We start from the raw sequence: 18145 nt of genomic DNA, 5'->3' as shown, positions 1-18145 counted from the left end.
GGGTGTACTTGACAATGAGCCATGTTTAAATTTTTTCCATGAAGTGGTTTGGGAGATATAGAGGTTTATCGATTTTCCAAGATGGAGTCCATACCACGTGAACTATGACGTCATAATTATCAGCAAAAACATCTACAGGCACATCGCTCCTACGGTAAAATTTCATGTCAATCGCACCAACGGTTGCCGAGAAAATGATTTTTTTTTAAATGCAGACTGCACACGTATGGCACACGGAACACATACACAACCAATTGCTTAAACTCGTTTTTCGCTTTGCGAGCACAGGGTAAAAACACAGACAGTGCAATTGTGCTTTGATGACCTATCTTTATTATGAAACCTTTCACAAATTCAAGTTTCACAAAAAATATAGACAGGAGTTTTCTTCTGATAAACAATTTTACAACAAGGGTGTTCTTCCCATATCACACATAGCAATGAAACATGGACTACAGCAAAGATTGAGTAAAAACTGATGTTTAAACTGCCATGGAAAGATGCCATCTGAGCATAAACAAAAAGGGACAAGCAAAACAACAATCAGATAGAAAACAAAATTCCTAAACACTCATCACAATCAAAAAAACTCAAATGGAACATGGCTGGATACATGGCAAGGACAGAGACAAGAATTACAAACTGGCAACCTAAGGAAGACCCTGAAGGAAGCATAATGAGATCCAAGATCAGATTGAGAGATTAAGTTCTCTTACCATTTGAGTTATTGACATCAAATTTTCAACAATTCTCTATTATGAGAATATGGAGAACCACAGATAAATTTTACATTTTTTTCATAAGCTGTAATTTTCTTTAAACTGGAGCATTTTGAGGTTAGCATTTTGAGGTTATCATTGCTGTCTTTTTGCAGCAATTTGTGGTCATTGTTGTGGACATTCTGGTGACAGCCAGACGTATGGCTTTCATCAGGGGATATGGAGTGCTGGCTGGTTGTCAGGGGTTACAGACGGTACCTCTGAGGAGTTGTGCTTTCAAGGTAGATGCCCAAAGGGCTATACACTTTCATGATAACCTTCTCTTTACTGGTTCACTGAATACCTTGCCTTCTGCTGAGGATGGCTTATAAGGGGGGCACGCACAACCCTGTATGGGTAATGCTATGTGAATTTAACAAATTTTATCAGCAAAACTTTTCCCACAGTCAGCGCACTTTTTATGTGAGCACACCAGTGTGGGTTGCACTATGGAAGTTCAAGCTCCGTTTGGAAATAAAATCCTTGTCACAAATAAAACATTTGTCATGACGCTCTAGTTGGTTATTATCTCCAAACGTGGGTTTTAGGAGGTGGGAGGCAGTTCTCCCAGGATTCAATATTTCCACCTCCTTTTTCGGAAAAGGATCATCATTCATGAACCAGTTTGAGAAACTTCATTCTCATAGCTTTGTTCTAAGGGCTCCTCTTTTAGAATCCATACAGAACGTCTGACAGATTCCACCTGGAGCTTGTTTCTCGAAATATTCCCGGAATGCTTTTTAAGTACTCAGTTAGGGTTTTCTTGATCATCTGTATTCCTTCCCTGTTGCTCCGACTATCACAGGTACAATTTCAGGTTTCTTCAATTTCGAAATCCACTTCACATCATTTTTCATATCCTGGTATTTCAGATTTCAGCTCTCCTGTATGGATCTTCATATGCAATTTCAAACTGCCTTTTTGAGAGAAACCTTTCACACATATCGAGCATTTGTGGGGTCGCTCTCCTGCATGGATCCTCATATGTGATTTCAAATGGCTGCTATGAGAGAAACCTTTATCACAGATCGAGCATTTGTAAGGTTTTAGGATGACAACATAGAATTACAAATGCAGAGAATGAATGGAACTGGGCAACATACAGAGTAGCCCAGTTTTAGGATGGGCAGAGAAGTTAACTGAGAAGGAAGTTGAGGGAGCGATAAAAGCAATGAAGAGTAGAAAAGCGGGAGGGCCGACGGGAGTTGTGGGACATGTGTTGAAGGCAGCGGGAAATTGGGGTGTGACGAGAATGACAGAGATCTGTAATCTGGTGGTGAAATAAGGCCACATTCCAGTGGATTGGGACTGAGTACCCTTGTCCCTCTATACAAGGGGAAGGTGACGCTCTGGACTATGGCTCGTATCGAGCAACAAAGTTATTGGAGCATGGAATGAAGGTATTGTAAAGGGTGTTGGAGAGGAGGATAAAGAAGAAAGTGAAGATCGCCGAAATGCAGTTTGGATTTATGCCAGGAAGAGGAACGACAGACGCGCTTTTTATTGTAAGGCAGTTGCAGAAGAAGTAAAAGGAGAAGAGGAAAGAGTTGTTTCTTGGGTTTGTTGATCTGGAGAAAATATTCCATAGGTTTCCATCTGAAGTAGTGACATGGGAATTAAGGAAGTTTTGAATGGTTGATCAAAGTAGTGATGGCAATGTACGAGAGAGCGCGCACAGCCTTAAGGACGAAGGATGGGAACAGTGGTGAGTTTGAGGTGAAGGTGGGAGTGCATTATGGGTCAGTACTAAGTCCACTACTATTTGTAGCTGTGATGGAGCTGCTGGCTTGGAATGTAAAGGAGGATTTACCGTGGGAGTTGTTCTATGCAGATGATCTGGTGTTGATTGCGGAAAGTATGGATGGCCTGAAGGAGAAGATGAACAAGTGGAAGAAATGTATGGAGACAAAAGGTCTGAAGGTGAATATCTGAAAAACGAAGGTAATGACAATTGATAAAGCATGTGGTGAGGTGGAAAAAACTGGGAAGTGGCCATGTGCTGTGTGCAGGAAGGGTGTCGGAATGAACTCCATTCAATGTACAATGTTCGCAGAGTGGGTTCATCAAAAATGTAGTGGTCTGAGAGAGTCATTAACCAGTGTGGCAGCTACATTCAAGTGTAAGGTGTGCACAGGCGGAGCTGCAGATGGAGGAAATGTTGAGTTGGATTTTGGAGACAGTGTGAAACTGGAAGGTGTGAAAACATTTGGCTACCGAGGAGACATGTTGAATGGAGAAGGTGGATCAGACTCGGCAACGGTTGCTGGAGTGAGATGTGCATGGAAGAATTTTCGGGAACTGAGTGGCAGGCTGACGAGGAGGGGAGTGTCGTTGAAGCTGAAAGGAAAGGTGTATGCTGCATGTGTGAGAAGTGTTATGATTTATGGGAGGGAGACATGGGTAATGAACGTAGAGCAGCAACAAAGGCTGGAAAGGGTGGAAATGCGAAAAGTTTGGTGGATGTGTGGAGTATCGTTGAGAGAGAGGAAGACAAATGAGGAATTGCTAAAGATGATGGGAATAGAGCCTGTGATGGATGCTGTGAAGAGAAACAGGTTGAGATGGTTTGGTCATGTGTTGAGGAACGATGAAAGTCATTGGTTGAGAAGAATGATGAAAATGAATGTAGAAGGAAGTAGCGGATGGGAAAGACCGAGAAAGACTTGGCTAAAGGTGGTGGAAGAAGAAATGCGGGCAAGGGGGTTAACAAGGGGAGATGCAGAAAATAGGGCAAAATGGAGAAGATTGTCATGGGGCCCGCAAGGCTAACCCCCACTCTCGCAGGGAAAATGGCCTTAAAGTGCCTGTTGTTGTTGTTGTTTTGAGCATTTGTAAGTTTGCTCTCCTGTATGGATCCTCATATGTGATTTCAAATTGCCGCTATGAGAGAAACCTTTATCACATATTGAGCATTTGTAAGGTCGACCTCCTGTATGGATCCTGATATGTAATTTCAAACTGCCTGTTTGAGAGAAACCTTTATCACATATCGAGCATTTGTGAGGTCGTTCTCCTGTATGGGTCCTCATATGTAATTTCAAATTGCCTTTATGAGAGAAATCTTTATCACATATTGAGCATTTGTGTGGTCGCTCTCCTGTATGGATCCTCATATGTAATTTCAAACTGCCTTTTTGAGAGAAACCTGCGTCACATATCGAGCATTTGTAAGGTCGCTCTCCTGTATGGATCACCACATGTGATCTCAAATGGCCTTTTTGAGAGAAACCTTTATCACATTTCGAGCAATTGTAATGTCGCTCTCCTGTATGGTTCATCATATGTAATTTCAAACTGTCTTTTCGAGAGAAACCTTTATCACATATCGAGCATTTGTGCGGTCGCTCTCCTGTATGGATCCTCATATGTAATTTACAATGGCCTTTTTGAGAGAAACCCTTGTCACATATCCAGCATTTGTGAGGGCGCTCTCCTGTATGGATCCTCATATGTAATTTCAATTTGCCTTTTTGAGAGAAACCCTTATCACATATCGAGCATTTATGAAGTCGCTCTCCTGTATAAATCCTCATTTGTTTCTTCAAATTGCTTTTTGTCAAGAAACCTTTATCACAGGCAAACCACTTGTGGGGACGTTTTCCAGTGTGGATCCTCATGTGTATTTTGATGTTACGTGTTGAGGCAAAATCCATTCTGCACACATTACACTTATAATGTATCCACCTTTCTACAACCTTTTTGTGTTTGTTTAATTTAACATTAATCTTGGTGTTGCGAGGCCCAGACTTGTATTTTATAGGAAGTGAGACTTGCTTTCGTGATTGTTTCTTCAAAAAAGGCTTCTTCCTCACTGTCAAACTGCGACTGAACCATATTTGTCCCATATTACTTCTGGATTGTTCTACAGAAAGAAAGAACACAACAATTTTCTTTTTTTGTCAAAATCAAAATGCAAAATATTTAACACTTTTCCGAAAATTCTATATTTTCTCAACACAAACGATCATATGTATTGTTATGAATTTAGGGGTAGGTGAGTATCTAGATCTAGGTAGATCTGTGTCGGTATCATGCTTCTGTTGTGGGTAGCTAGAACCACCTCAATGTAAATAAGTAAAGGACCTGAAGCCCGTATGTCGGATTAAGTGTATCTGTGTCCCCGCCACGAGGGAGCGGGGCAGGTTAAGTAGTTGTTGGGAATATGTGAACTCCATTGTCTGTCGTTCCCTCTGTGAACTGAACATACCTGTGTCAATTATAGCAATACACCCCATATACATTAGATAGGCCCTTTGTGCACCACATTGATTAAATCCTCCCCTCCCCCCCTCACAATGACTGACGATAAAACAAACCACAAAGACAAGCAGGAGGTGGCCGTGCAGTACGCCACCATAGGGATGGAACATCATACAAGGCAGGCTAAGGCCACGCCCACCGCGCGATGGATGGACACTGCGGGGTTGTTGGGCGGGTCGCACGACTGGTGGGAGGGGACTCGTGAATTTGGGAGAGGCCCGGCTGACGTCAGAGCACGCCGAAAAAGACTCTTGGAGCGGCGGACATTTTGTCACTTCGGTCTGCACTTTGGTGGTGAACATGTGTCTGCCAACATTTTCCTTTCTCGTTCCTGGATCCATCCTGCCCGGACCTCCGTCTCGAACCTTTCTTCTCGCTTTGGCTTCTGCCTTCCCAGACCTTCCTTCCGCCCTCGCCGTGCTCGTTTGGTCCCTTCATCTGCGACTCGCTCTCCACAAACATTGGGTGCATCGGAGCGCCGTGCCGAACCCAAGGAAAACATTGCATGGCTGCAGAGGTGGGTTGCACGCCCGCTCGCTCCCTTCGCGCGGGGATGCGAGGCCTGCCGCGCACCGGCGGATGTGGGCCTAGCAGCACGCGAATGGGGGCGCATTGAGGCCTTTGTTTGCGCCAACCGGAGCCGCGTTGGACGACGGATGTTACACATCCAGAGAAAGATAAGATGCACCACAGAACATAACACGACGATTCTTTTGTTTAATTCCTTCCCCTGTGCTGCTGTTGAAGTGAGGTGTGCGGGACCTGTATTTAGGACATTTATTTACCTGCACGTCCATTGTTCTCGGGTTCCGTTCAATAAACGTGTTTTTTTGTACATTGAATTCGGTTTTCGTTCGACTGATTTAAATTCCTGCAGGTTGAAGACTGCCGGCGAGATCGTGTCAGGTAAATCTCGCCGCTTCTTCCTCTTCCCCCCTTCCTGCTGCGCGTGTTTGGCAAATCCGCCATTGACCCAGACGCCTCGTTAAGCTCTATTCATCCATGGTGATGCTCGGTCTTAACTGAGCCAAACCACACGACAACTGGTAATCAGGAGTGGGATTGAACCCTATAGTATTGTTATGAATTAGGGGTGGAGGAATATCTAGATTCAGGTAGATCTGCATAGGTAGGTGTCCGACTGTCATGATAGGGAACCTCACCTGTAATAAATTCTGTGTTTAGCCGTATGTCAGAATAAGTGTGTCGCTGTGTTCCCACCATGAGGGGGCGGGGCATGCTAATCCTTACAGGGATTATGGGTAAAATTCCCTTGTGTGTCGTTCCCTCTGTGAGCAACCCAGTGTCCCTTCTGGCAATACATCCCATAGACTTTAGATAGGTCTATTAGTGCACCACACATTAAATAATTCCCCCACCACCACAATGACTTTGGAAGAGCCAACAGGCAGCAGCCACCCAGTACGCCACCATGGGCGACAAACATTGTGCCAGGGCGACTGGAGCCACGCCCAGGAGAACGTGTGATTGGTTGGGGTAAGAATCTGGCCACTGATTGGTGAAAGGAAGGTGGAAGGAGGCGGCACACTGATTGGCCACCGACCGGACACCTCAGCCAATCAGTGCGGAAGGCACAAATCGACTACTTAGAAGCAGGTTGCTGGTTGGAGGACAAGCGCCGGTGATGTCAGAAGGTGCGAAAGACCACAAATAAATGAAGCACTGGTTGGGAGAGAGGAGGGCTGACGTCACACCGTGAGTGACAAAATGACTGGCTCGCTGGCATTTTTCTTCGTGGCTGTCTCTTGGCTGTCTCTTCGCTGGCTGGGTCTTCGCTTCTCTTCCCTTGGCCTCTAGCTCCTGATTATCCCTTCAAGCTGGGCCTTCTCTTGCTTTGGACCTGGTGGAAGAATGAGCAGTTCAAAACACGGTGGTGAGAAGGAACGCCGTCGATTCTCTGCCTTGCGTTGGTGTGCGAACGACGAATGACGAGCGGGGCCTGCGTTGGAGCTCTGACGAGCAGGTGCACCGAGGGCCGCTACATGCTATGGACCGGGCAGTTCGGGCCAACAGGAGCTGTGTCGGACGACGCGCTCGAGCATCGCCCCGACGCTACACAGCCAGACACAGATAAGCTCACACCCACAAACGTGCACACAACGGTTTCTTTTATTTAATTCATTCCCCTGTGCTGTTGTTGAAGTGAGGTGTGCGGGATCCCGATTTAGAATTTAGTTTCTTCCGTCGCGTCCATTGTTCTTGGGTTCCGCATAATAAATCGTTTATTTTTGTACATTTTACCCCCGTGTTCGTTTGAGTTCATTTCCTACAGGATCGGAGCTGCCGGTGAGATCGCTACAGGAAAGAGCTTTCACCGCTTCTTCCTCTTCCTTCCGTGCTTGCATAGTCAAGTCCGCAATTGATCGTCGCCTTGGAGTTAAAGCCCGTTTGGCCATCCGCGATCCTGCGGTATTAACTGAGGGCATTCGCGCGACAGTATAATTGGTGTCAAGAGTGAAGAGAATTTTGAGAAATTTCTTTTCATAGTCGAGGTGATAAATTGGAATAGTCGATTGGGCTTGCGCGATGCGAAAGGCGCGCCATTAAATTGAAATCGATTCCCGAGGTAAAATACGCGCAAGAAAGCTACCTCTTCCCCACGGATGGAAGAGGCACGTGATATGGAAGAAGAAAGAGGGGAAGGTGCAGAGAGCCTTGGAAGTGAGTCAGATGTAGATGGGGCGGAGAGCAGGGATGGAACTTCCCCTGCTACAGGGACGTCTCCTATGTCTTTCCAAGTCGCAATTGAGCAAATGATGATGGGAATGAAGGTAATGATAAAGAAAGTGGATGCTCGGATGGAGCGTGAGGAATGTAGGTTGTCTAAACTGGATGCTCAGAGTGAGCGAATGAGTAACGAAATGAAGGGAATGAGTGAACAGGGGAAGGAAATACAGGAGAAGCCAAGGGTGGCAGATATTCAATCTGAACAGGGGGAATTGATAAATGGAATGGAAGAGATTGCGGCCCATGCTGATGTGCATGGGGCTCAGGAGCAGGGAATATATATTTTTTTTTTGCTGCGTCACAGACGTTGCTCATAGAGTGCCCTCTGCTCTTGTTCTTGTTCTTCTTGTTCTTGTTCTTCTTGTTCTTGCAGAGAAGACAAAACCTCAAACTCCACCGATTCTGGGAACCATAGCTCCACCCATTCTAGGAGAGGCTTCAAAAAACAAATATCCACCATTTTATTAACTCGCATAGCTTTGAGGCCTGTTTTGTAGGCCCGTGGTGTCTTGCTCTCTCACACAGTTTTATTTCAAATCAAGTTCGATATATCATTTCATTTTTCACAGTCGCTAACATAGTTTTAGACTCGGTTGAAAAAAAACGGGAAGAAAATCCGATGAAAGTTGCCCTTTATAGGACGAAATGAATTCTCAAAGGCCTGTAACTTCAAGTCCATTGAGATATATATTTTTTAAATCGCGGCATGGTCAGTCATACACCGCCTGAAATAACAGATGGGAAAATGCCGAGATATATTAAAAATTCGTCCATTTGATGACAATCGTCACGATGAAATATTTAATTTATACGTCGTCACAATAATGTGGAGAGAGGAGCATAGCTTCGTTCACGTGTCGCCACACACGGGAAATTGCCGAGATATATATTTTTTAAATCGCGGCATGGTCAGTCATACACCGCCTGAAATAACAGATGGGAAAATGCCGAGATATATTAAAAATTCGTCGCCACACACGGGAAATTGCCGAGATATATTTTCACTTTGCACAAAAATAACATCAAGTAATCGAATCAATAGGAATGTCCTGTGCCTATAACATCGACGTTATAGGCACAGCTGCATATAGGCATTGTGTAACATCGACGCGGCTTTTGTTTCAATTAAAACTTGTTGTATACTGAATCGAGGCTCGTGAAAGAGCTGACATTTACTTCACAAACAAATCAACGAGACAAACAAAATACACAAAAAGAGGGAGCGGAAGACAAGATGGGGAGAGAAGGGGAAGCACACAAACAACATCCGAGAGCAGGGAGATGTGTGGAAGGGAGAGGGCCCGGGGGGAGGAGGCATGGGAAGGGGGGGGGGGGGAGGGAGAAATATAAAACACAAGGACACCAGGGACTTCCAGGACAGAAGTTGGTATTTCAAAAAAGTGGAATTGGGGTGAAATTAGCGGGGGTAGAAAAGATCAAGGTTTTGGATGGGGGAAGATAAGAGATGGTGGGGAACAGCTGTTTTAAAAACTTGGAGGGTGGAGTGGGATTGAAGAGAGTGAGGGAGTTTGTTCCAGAGGCGGGAGAAAAGAGGAATGAAGGAGTGAAGGTGAGCAGAGAGTCTTGATTTTGGCAGTTTAACCATAAGAGGGTTGCAGGCAGATCTTGTGCGACCTGTCGGAATATTTGCGGGACAGAGCCCAGAGACAGCTGGGGGGGGGGGGGGGGGCAAGGCCAGAGAGGAGTCGGTAGAAGACGGAAAGACCACCAACCTGCCTGCAGTGAGTGAGTGAGAGGCCCTTGGAGTTAGCTTCATCGTGGGAGATTCAAATGATTCTGAATGCTTTGGTTTCAACAGCATGAAGGCTTGCTGGGTGTGAGGCAGGAGCACCAGCCTAGAGGGGAGAGCAGTATTCCATTGAGCTGAGGATGAAAGCCTTGTATGTGGTGAGGAGCTCAGGTGTGCCAAGGAAGGACTTCGCACGACGGAGGATGCCCAGTCGGCGACTGGCTTTGGAGGCCAGATTTGAAATGTGGTTTTCCCAGGAAAGATCATGGCAGATAGTGAGACCCAAAAGCTTGAGTGACAGAACTTTTTGGAGAGGATTATTCAGAAGGTGGATGGGAGGGTTGTCCAGTCGGTCTTTTCGGAGAGACATCGTAAGAGTGTGAGATTTGTCAGGATTGAAAGACATGTTCCACTTGTTTGCCCAGTCTGTGATTTTGTCAAGGTCTGCAGAGTGTGAGGAGGCTGCAGACTGCCGATCTGAGGGATGAAGAATGGAGCGACAGAGAGTAGAGTCGTCAGCAAAGAGATAGAGAGGATTTTCAAGAGAGTCAGAGAGATCATTGCTGAAGACCAGAAAAAGCACAGGGCCCAGAACACTGCCTTGGGGAACTCCAGCTTGAACAGGAAGAGGAGATGAGAGAAACCCATTCAGGGCCACATGTTGACTACGACTAGAGAGGAAGTCCGCCAGCCATGTGTGGAGATTTCCATGGATACCAAAAGAGGAGATTTTGGCGACCTGAGCGGGGTGCCAGACCATATCGAAGGCACGTGATATGTCAAGGTAGACTGCTCTAATTTCCTGTTTGGCATTGAGGACCTCCATCCATTGTTGAGAAAGCAGAGGCAGCATGTCCAGAGTGGAGTGTCCAGGTCTGAAACCAAATTGATGATCAGAGATCAAGCCATTGGAGAAGAGGAAAGATTTCATATCTGAAGCAATCATGGATTCCATGACTTTGCTGATAATTGGGAGAAGGCTGATTGGTCTGTAGTTGCTGGGATCTGTTTTTGCACCTTTTTTGTGCAAAGCGGTGATGTTGGCAGATTTCCAAGCAGATGGAAGATGACCTTGAACAAAAGAGAGGGTGAAGAGAACAGAGAGAGGGAGTGAAAGAGCGGAAGAACATGATTTTAGGACACGTGGGCTGATGCCGTCAGGTCCAGTTGCAGAATCAGAGTCGGGGGTTGACAGAAACTTTTCCACCTTGTCAGGAGGAAAGGACACAGAGTCCAGGAGCAGCTGCGTACGACTGGGTACGGTGGGTACAGAGAGGGATGGGTTTGGGACACAAGATTTAGAGGCAAACACAGAGTTGAGGCATTCAGCTTTTTCATGTGCAGAGTGAGCCGTGTAGCCATTTGAGGTGAGGGAGGGGATGGAGGGGGAACAAACACCAGAAACAGATTTGACCAGATGCCACCAGGATTTGGAAGAGGGAGACAGATAAGAGAGTTCTGTCCTGAGAATGGAGAGATATTGTTTCCTGGCTCTCCTGAGGGTGGACACACACTTGTTTCGGGCTTTGTGAAAGGAAATGATATTTCCTTCCGTTGGATTTGCTTTCCAGGAGACGAAAGCAAGTTGTTTCTGGGCAATAGCCTCACCACAAGATTCCGTGTACCATGGATGTGAGGAAGGGTATGACAACTGAAGGCGAGATGGGATAAATCTGTGCATGAGAGAGAGCAATTTACTTTGGAAGAATTCCCAGGATGAGTTGTTGTCAGAGGCAGAAGAGATGGGAGACCAGTCCAGATGATTGATGGCTGCTTGAAGACCGTGCCAGTTGGCCTGAGTGAAATGCCAGACTCGTCGACGCTGAGGAGGCTCTCTGAGAATGGGCAGAGAGATGTCCACTTTAACAAGCACATGATCAGAAGAGCCGATTGGAGCAGAAGAAGAGCAGCAGACATTTTCAGGGAAGTTAGTCATAACCAAGTCCAGAAGAGAAGATGCTCCGTTGACTGAGATCCGGGTTGGGAAATTGACAGATTGTGTCAGTCCCAGTGAGTCACAGAAGTCCTTTTCTGAAGAGCCATGGCTGGTGAAAGAGGTACCCACCCCCAGCCAACTGGCATGGTGACAGTTGAAATCACGACATATGAGGAAGAGAGAGTTGGGATGGGTAGATAGAAGTTGGTCCATATTATCAGACAGCAAGATGTAGATGGAGTCATCACTGTTTGGTGGATGGTACAACACACATATGAACAAAAGGTGGGAGCGAAGGGGAAGCCGTAGCCAAAGGTATTCCTGGGGGTGTGGTGGAGAGAGGGCAGTGCAGGGCGAGTGAGGAAGTGAGTTTTTTATAAAGATAGCAACCCCACCTCCAGGACGAGGCTCAGGTCTATCATACCGGAGGAGGGAGTAACCTGGGAAAGATACCAAGGAATCAGAGACATCATGAAGGAGGAAAGTTTCTGTTAAGCAGATCACGTCTGGTTTGTCAGAAGCAACCTGTATGGAGAGATCAGTTAAGTTTGAGTGAAGGCCCCGGATGTTTGAGGTCCATACTGTTAAGGAAGAGGAAGGGGGAGCATCGGATACAGAACAGGGGGGGGGGGGAGCAGTAGGGTAAGATGTGGAAGAGGAGGAAGAGGTAGGGAGAGCTGTTGAAGGTGTGTCAGAGATTACAGAATAGCTTGGAGAAAGGGAAGAATGGGGTGGACAAAAGGTTTGATGGTGATTGGGTGAGGCGCAGTGAGGTGTTATTTGAGGAGGGGGAAGAGTGAGGCAGAAGGTTGAGGGAGATGAAGGTGAAAGTTGGAAGGGGGAAGAAGCGGGGAGGACGCTTTGAGGAGGAGGGGTGAGAGGGGAGTCTAGGAGGGGAGGAGAGAGGGAGAGTCTTGGAGGGGAGGAGTGTGGGGGGAGTTTAGGAGGGAAGGGGCAGGGGGGGAGATTTGAAAGGGATGGGTGATGGGGAAGATTTGGGGGGGAGGAGCAAGTGGGAAGATTTGAAATAGATGGGTGATGGGGATGATTTGGAGGGGAGGGGTGATGGGGAAGTTTTGAAGGGAAGGGGTGATGGGGAAGATTTGGAGGGGAGGGGTAAGATTGGATTTTGAAAAGTGAACGATTAATGGGAAACAAACATTTATTGCAAAATGAGTATCTTGAGACATTCGAGTCAAAAATACGTTTGAGGACGCTGAAGGATGGGTGGAGTTCTGGAGAGTTTAGGGAATGAATGAAAGATGCACTGTAAGAGATGGAATTTTTTTTTGGAATGAATAGATTTGGTGAGCAAGTGGAAAGCATATTTTTATAGAAGAAGAAGAAAAAGGTGTTATAGAATATGACATAATAATAAAGTTCTTCAGGGGACAGATGAAACATTTTTTAACAACGTGATCATGTGATCACGAACAACGTGGTCGAAGAACGAACGAACAAATAAGAACGCACAAACGGATAAGAACAGAGAAGGAAAAAAAGTTATTATTATTTTTTTTTGAGATTTAAAAACAAGGAAGTATGGGGTGAAAATACCGTGAAAAACAGAGACCGAAAGTAGTTGCAGCGCGTTCGAAGAACCACTGAGACAAAAACAAAAGCCTCAAGCCAAGGCCTGACACGGTAGCCTACTTGTACTACACTAGGCCTCAGAATACACGATACGAAGAAACCGACGATTCTGTACACAGGTATGAAAAACCAACACCAAGAAACCTATTAAAGTCACCCCAATAGGTACATACACCGAAAGAAAGATACAGATTCAACAAAAGCACAATTGTGAAAAATGACAACTTCGAAAGCGTGCGCGCGGGGACAGCTTTGAAGAGACGTGACGACCAATCTTGCGCATGCACAGCAGAATTGCAATTGCAATTGAAATCAAATTAAAATGGAGACTGCATGTTTGGAGGTGAATGGGGAGTGCATACAGGTGAATGGGGAATGTGAAAATTTTAATGGGGAATGTGAAAATTTTAATGGGGAATGTTTCCCACATCATGGCCTGGAGGGTTGTCGGGGCCGGGAGAATGCCACAACACCCCAAACTGGGGATGGATTGGAATCCTTGCTGCACAGGTGCAGAGCAAGACGGGGTAACAATAGGGGGGGTTGGGGGGGGGGGGGTGAGTAATGGAGCCGGACCGGGTATTTATTGGGGAAGGCCTGTGGGGGCCACAAATGATTGATGGGGATGTAAATGATGTGACCCAGCAGCTGAATACCTGGGACAATAGCATGGAGTTTGACCAGGCCCAAAGGAGCTTGGAGGATGACATGAGTCGGTTCAAGGTGGAGGTTGAAGGGACCGAGGCAACCATCACCATGCACAACAATTGGGTAAAAGAGCCTCTGAAATTACATACACAGCAGGGGGAGTGTTTTGGCTCCGAGCTGGATTCGGATGGAGATGAGTCGGGAGATCGAGCCTCAGATGATTTGGTCCCTGTAGGGAATTTGGAACAGCTGCAGGGAGGGGCAGAACAACCTGAGGGAAGAGTTGTTACCTGCAACTGCGCTTTGGCACAGGTGGTGAAAATTTTTAAAAGGAAAAAGAAAATTACATTTAAATGGGAGTTGGATTTGGAGCAGCCTTGAGGGGAGTTGGTCCCCGGGCTGTGGAATTTGGACGAGGAGAGGTCATTGGGGATGGCCTCGGGGAAAAGTTGCCCCTTTCAAAATTTTGTAATGCCAGCCATCAGGGGGGCTGGGATGGCGGGATTTGGACATGGGGTCCAGCCATGGGTGTCATGGTACGACTTGAGCCCCACGAGGGGTCTGGTGTAGTGTGGCGTTCCTTGTCCATCGTGGCACCGCCCAAGTGGGTGGCTCAGGCCGATAGGGTCACTGGACCCTGGTGGGGGTTAAGACCACCGGGGGGGGGGGGTCAGAGGTGGTTTCGCAAGCCTGGGATGGCATATATTGAGGATGACTAGAGGGAGGTGTTGTGGGTCATGCCTTGGTGGTGGCGTTGCGGACGGACATGTGGACGGCGTTGGACATGTGGTGACCTGCCATGCTGTGCTGGTCTATGGACGTGGGTTGAACCGCATGGACATAGCCTACTGGACAACGATGAGGGCATCTGTGGAACATGATGGTGTGAGAGTGATATTCCACATATGTTCCGTTATTATTTGTGGACTCTCGGCTTGTGAAGAGAGCCATGGGAGTGTTGAATCGGGAATGTTTAATGTGCCAAGCATATGGGCCAAGCTCTGCTTGCATGTGTTTGGAAAAGCATCCTTCTTTGGTGAGATTAGTAAAATGTGAAAAATGTTTGGCATGGGTAATCTGAGGGTTAGATGCAAATTTAAGGGTGAATTTTGTGAGGCTATGGTGGTCAATGACATCAATGGCACCATTATTGATCCCGGTGTGTTAGACCAAAGTGTTGGAGGCTGTGATAAAATTGATAGATTAGCAAGACAGCTTGCAACTGGCTATGCCGATATTTTGGACGCGGTGTTGTGGGGATGGTGTTGGGTACCCTGGGTGTCGACGTGGTGCTATGGGTGTCCGAGGTGTGTGGACCATGTCCTCTGGGTGAGTCTCTTGGTGGAACATGGCTGTCTGCTGGACCTTGGCATGGTCAAGTGTGGGTGGGCACTGGGGGCTGCAGTTGTGTGGACTGGGGGATGAGGGAGGCGTAGGTGACGTGAGGGTGGATGCCACACACTGCGACCGTCTCCCCCAGGGCAGAGGTTGTGAGTGTGGTTGTGTTGTTGGCAGCAGGTGCTCACCACATTGGCCAGCTGGGGCTAGAGCAGCTGTGTTCCTCGCAGGGGGGGCAAAAGATGGATGGTGGGTCGCACCCTTATGGACACTCATGGGCCATGTTGGTGTTTCGACTGCTCAGCTTGTCCTGATGACCCTTGGACGTAGAGGTGCGGAGCTGTCGTGGCCACATGTCGTTGTTTAGAACAGTTCACCATTGGATGCGGATCCACATACCTGCCAGTACAGTGGGGACAAAAGTAAAATTTGGTGGAATTTGATTGACCCAATGATAAATTTGGGGGATTTTTGATTGTGGATGGCACTTTTGGACCTGACCAACTGTAAATACCTGCAATTACCTGCACATCAAGGTAGAGGTAAGGCCTTAATGTTTACTGTCCCAGGCTTCAGGACTTGCTTATTGAATTGGGGACATGTAATCTGGAGTAGGGGGCGGGTGAGAGTGATGACATGGCCGGTGAGGGAGATGGAATGTGTATCACAGGGTCTTGTGGGTGGCGTTTGTTTATGTGTTGAGGTGAGATGTTTTTATGTGGTCGTGAGTTTGGAAATGGAAATATGAGTGACTGTTATAATTTAAATGTGTTGGTTAAATGTGAATAGGATTTCACATGAAGCAGGCCATGGCAACTCTTGTAACATCTTTTGGGTACCATCTTCTCTGAAATATGTGTTGAGAATTGAATGGCAGCGGGGGAGGAAATGTGTTTTGGGAATTTTGTGGGTGGGGAAGGTGTGCGTGTCCGCAGGTACAGATCAAGCTCCGAGGAGTGATGACTGTGACCCCCTTCTGCGGCAATTACCCATGGCAGCCAGTGGTATCTGGAAATTGGAGCCGTCGGTGGAGGGTCTGTTTGGGCGCCCTGGGGTAAGAGACTCCCGGTGACCCGTGTGCTGTGCAGAAGCAGGAGGCAACAGAGCATGGTGTGTGGAGACCCCCACCGGCGGGGTAACGGTGGAAAGGGGCTGTTTGACTTTCACGGGACCAAGAGGTAAAGGGGAGTGGGGGGTGCAATTAATTTGTAAGCCAAGTGACTTGTGTTTGGGACTGCGGGCACCACAGCCTGAAGCGCCCCCACCATCATGATTGTGCGGTACCTCCCCGCTGCCTAGTTGAGAGAAATGCACACATGTGATAGGACATCTATGCCATGGTTCTGCAGGGGGTGGGGGGGGGGGGGGGTGAAATAAGTGCTTGGTAGTGATTTAGTGTTGTAACGATTTTTGGCATGAGAATGAATGGTTATGGGATTTGTGTTGAATGAATGTGGGCGAAATCCACCAAACCATGTCAGTCACCTGTATCACCAGGACAGGGCCCGCGGAAATTTAGGGGTACATTGGGATGGCCCCGCAGGTAAGGTTGCATCTTGTGGCATCCACCAGGGGACGCGGTCTGTCGGAAGGGGTTTGTACAAATGTTATATTAGAGTTTACGAATTTTTGAAGTTTTGGATAAGGTGAAGTTTTGTGGTGAAGTTAGTTTTTGCATGTTGTTGTTTGTTTCCTCCCTCCGCCGGAACAACAAATTCTAATGAGTAAGGGGGTTAGCATGTTAAGGAGCATAGGTAGGTAGATTTGGCTCACTTCCCACAGCCCTCCTGCTTTATTTCAGAGGCTAATCGAGTGTGAGACGGTAAGTGCTAAGACTGGAATGGTAGCGCCTGCAGTGTACCTTGCGGAACCTACGGTTCCAGGGGGGAGGGGGTGGGGGGCGCTGCGTTATGCATTTAGGGGTAGGGGGAATATCTAGATCTAGGTAGATCTGTGTAGGTATCATGCTCCATCTGTCGTGGGTAGCTAGAACCACCTCAATGTAAAAAAGTAGAGGACCTGCAGCCCGTGTCGGATTAAGTGTATCTTCGTCCCCGCCACGAGGGAGAGGGGCATGTTAAGTAGTTGTAGGGAATATGCTAACTCCATTGTGTGTCGTTCCCTCTGTGAGCATACCTGTGTCCCTTATGGCAATACACCCCATAGACATTAGATAGGCCCTTAGTGCACCACATTTATTAAATCCCCCCCCCCCCCCCATACAATGACTGAAGATAAAACAAACCGGAAAGACAAGCAGGAGGCCGCCGCCCAGTATGCCACCATGGCAATGGAACATCGTACAAGGCAGGCTGAGGCCACGCCCACCGCACGATGGATGGACAGCGAAGGGTTGGTGGTTGCGTCGCACGACTGGTGGGAGGGGACTCATGAATTGGGGAGAGGCCCGGCTGATGTCAGAGCATGCCGAACAAGAGACTTGGAGTGGCGGACATTTTGTCACTTCAGTCCGGGCTTTGGTGGTGAACGTATGTGTGCCAACATTTTCCCTTCTCGTTCCTGGATCCATTCTGCCCAGACCTCCGTCTCGACCTTTCTTCTCGCTTTGGCTTCTGCCTTCCCAGACCTTCCTTCCTCCCTCGCCCTCCTCATTTGGTCCCTTCATCTGCGACTCACTCGCCACAAACGTTGGGTGCATCGGAGGGCCATGCCGAACCCGATGAGGACGCTGCACAGCTGCGGAGGCAGGTTGCACGCCCTTGCTCGCTTCATGCGGGGACGCGAAGCCTGCCATGCATGGGCGGGCTTGGGCCCAGCAGCGTGCAAACGGGGGCGCATCGAGGCCTTTCTTTGCGCCAACCGGAGCCGCATTGGACGACGGATGTTACACATCCAGAGACAGATAGGACGCACCACAGAACATAACGCGACGATTCTTTTATTTAATTCCTTCCCCTGTGCTGTTGTGGAAGTGCTGTGTGTGGGATCCCAATTTAGGACATTTATTTACCGACTCGTCCATTGTTCTCGGGTTCCGTTCAATAAACGTGTTTCTTTTTGTACATTGAATTAGGTTTTCGTTCGCTTGATTTAATTTCCTGCAGGTTGAGGACTGCCAGCGAGATCGTGTCAGGTAAATCTCGCCGCTTCTTC

The 18145-nt window shown here is 47.5% G+C and overlaps 1 protein-coding gene across 5 annotated transcripts in view; it reads right to left on the bottom strand.

The window, feature by feature from the left end:
- Nucleotides 1-310: 310 nt before the first annotated feature.
- LOC137416485 (uncharacterized) overlaps nt 311-18145 on the bottom strand; it is a 330130-nt gene continuing 312295 nt past the window's right edge. For all 5 annotated transcript variants that reach the window (XM_078770667.1, XM_078770671.1, XM_078770670.1 and 2 more), the window contains one exon: nt 311-4620. In XM_078770667.1, the coding sequence (XP_078626793.1) occupies nt 3554-4620 (1067 nt within the window). In that variant the 3' untranslated portion in view covers nt 311-3553. The remainder of the gene's footprint in view (nt 4621-18145) is intronic.

This window comes from Myxine glutinosa, chromosome 1 (genome assembly GCF_964187855.1).
Source record: "Myxine glutinosa chromosome 1, kmMyxGlut1.1, whole genome shotgun sequence".
Lineage (NCBI taxonomy): Eukaryota > Metazoa > Chordata > Myxini > Myxiniformes > Myxinidae > Myxine > Myxine glutinosa.
The sequence above is the reverse complement of the archived record's forward strand: the minus strand, read 5'-3'. Positions and strand labels throughout refer to the sequence as shown.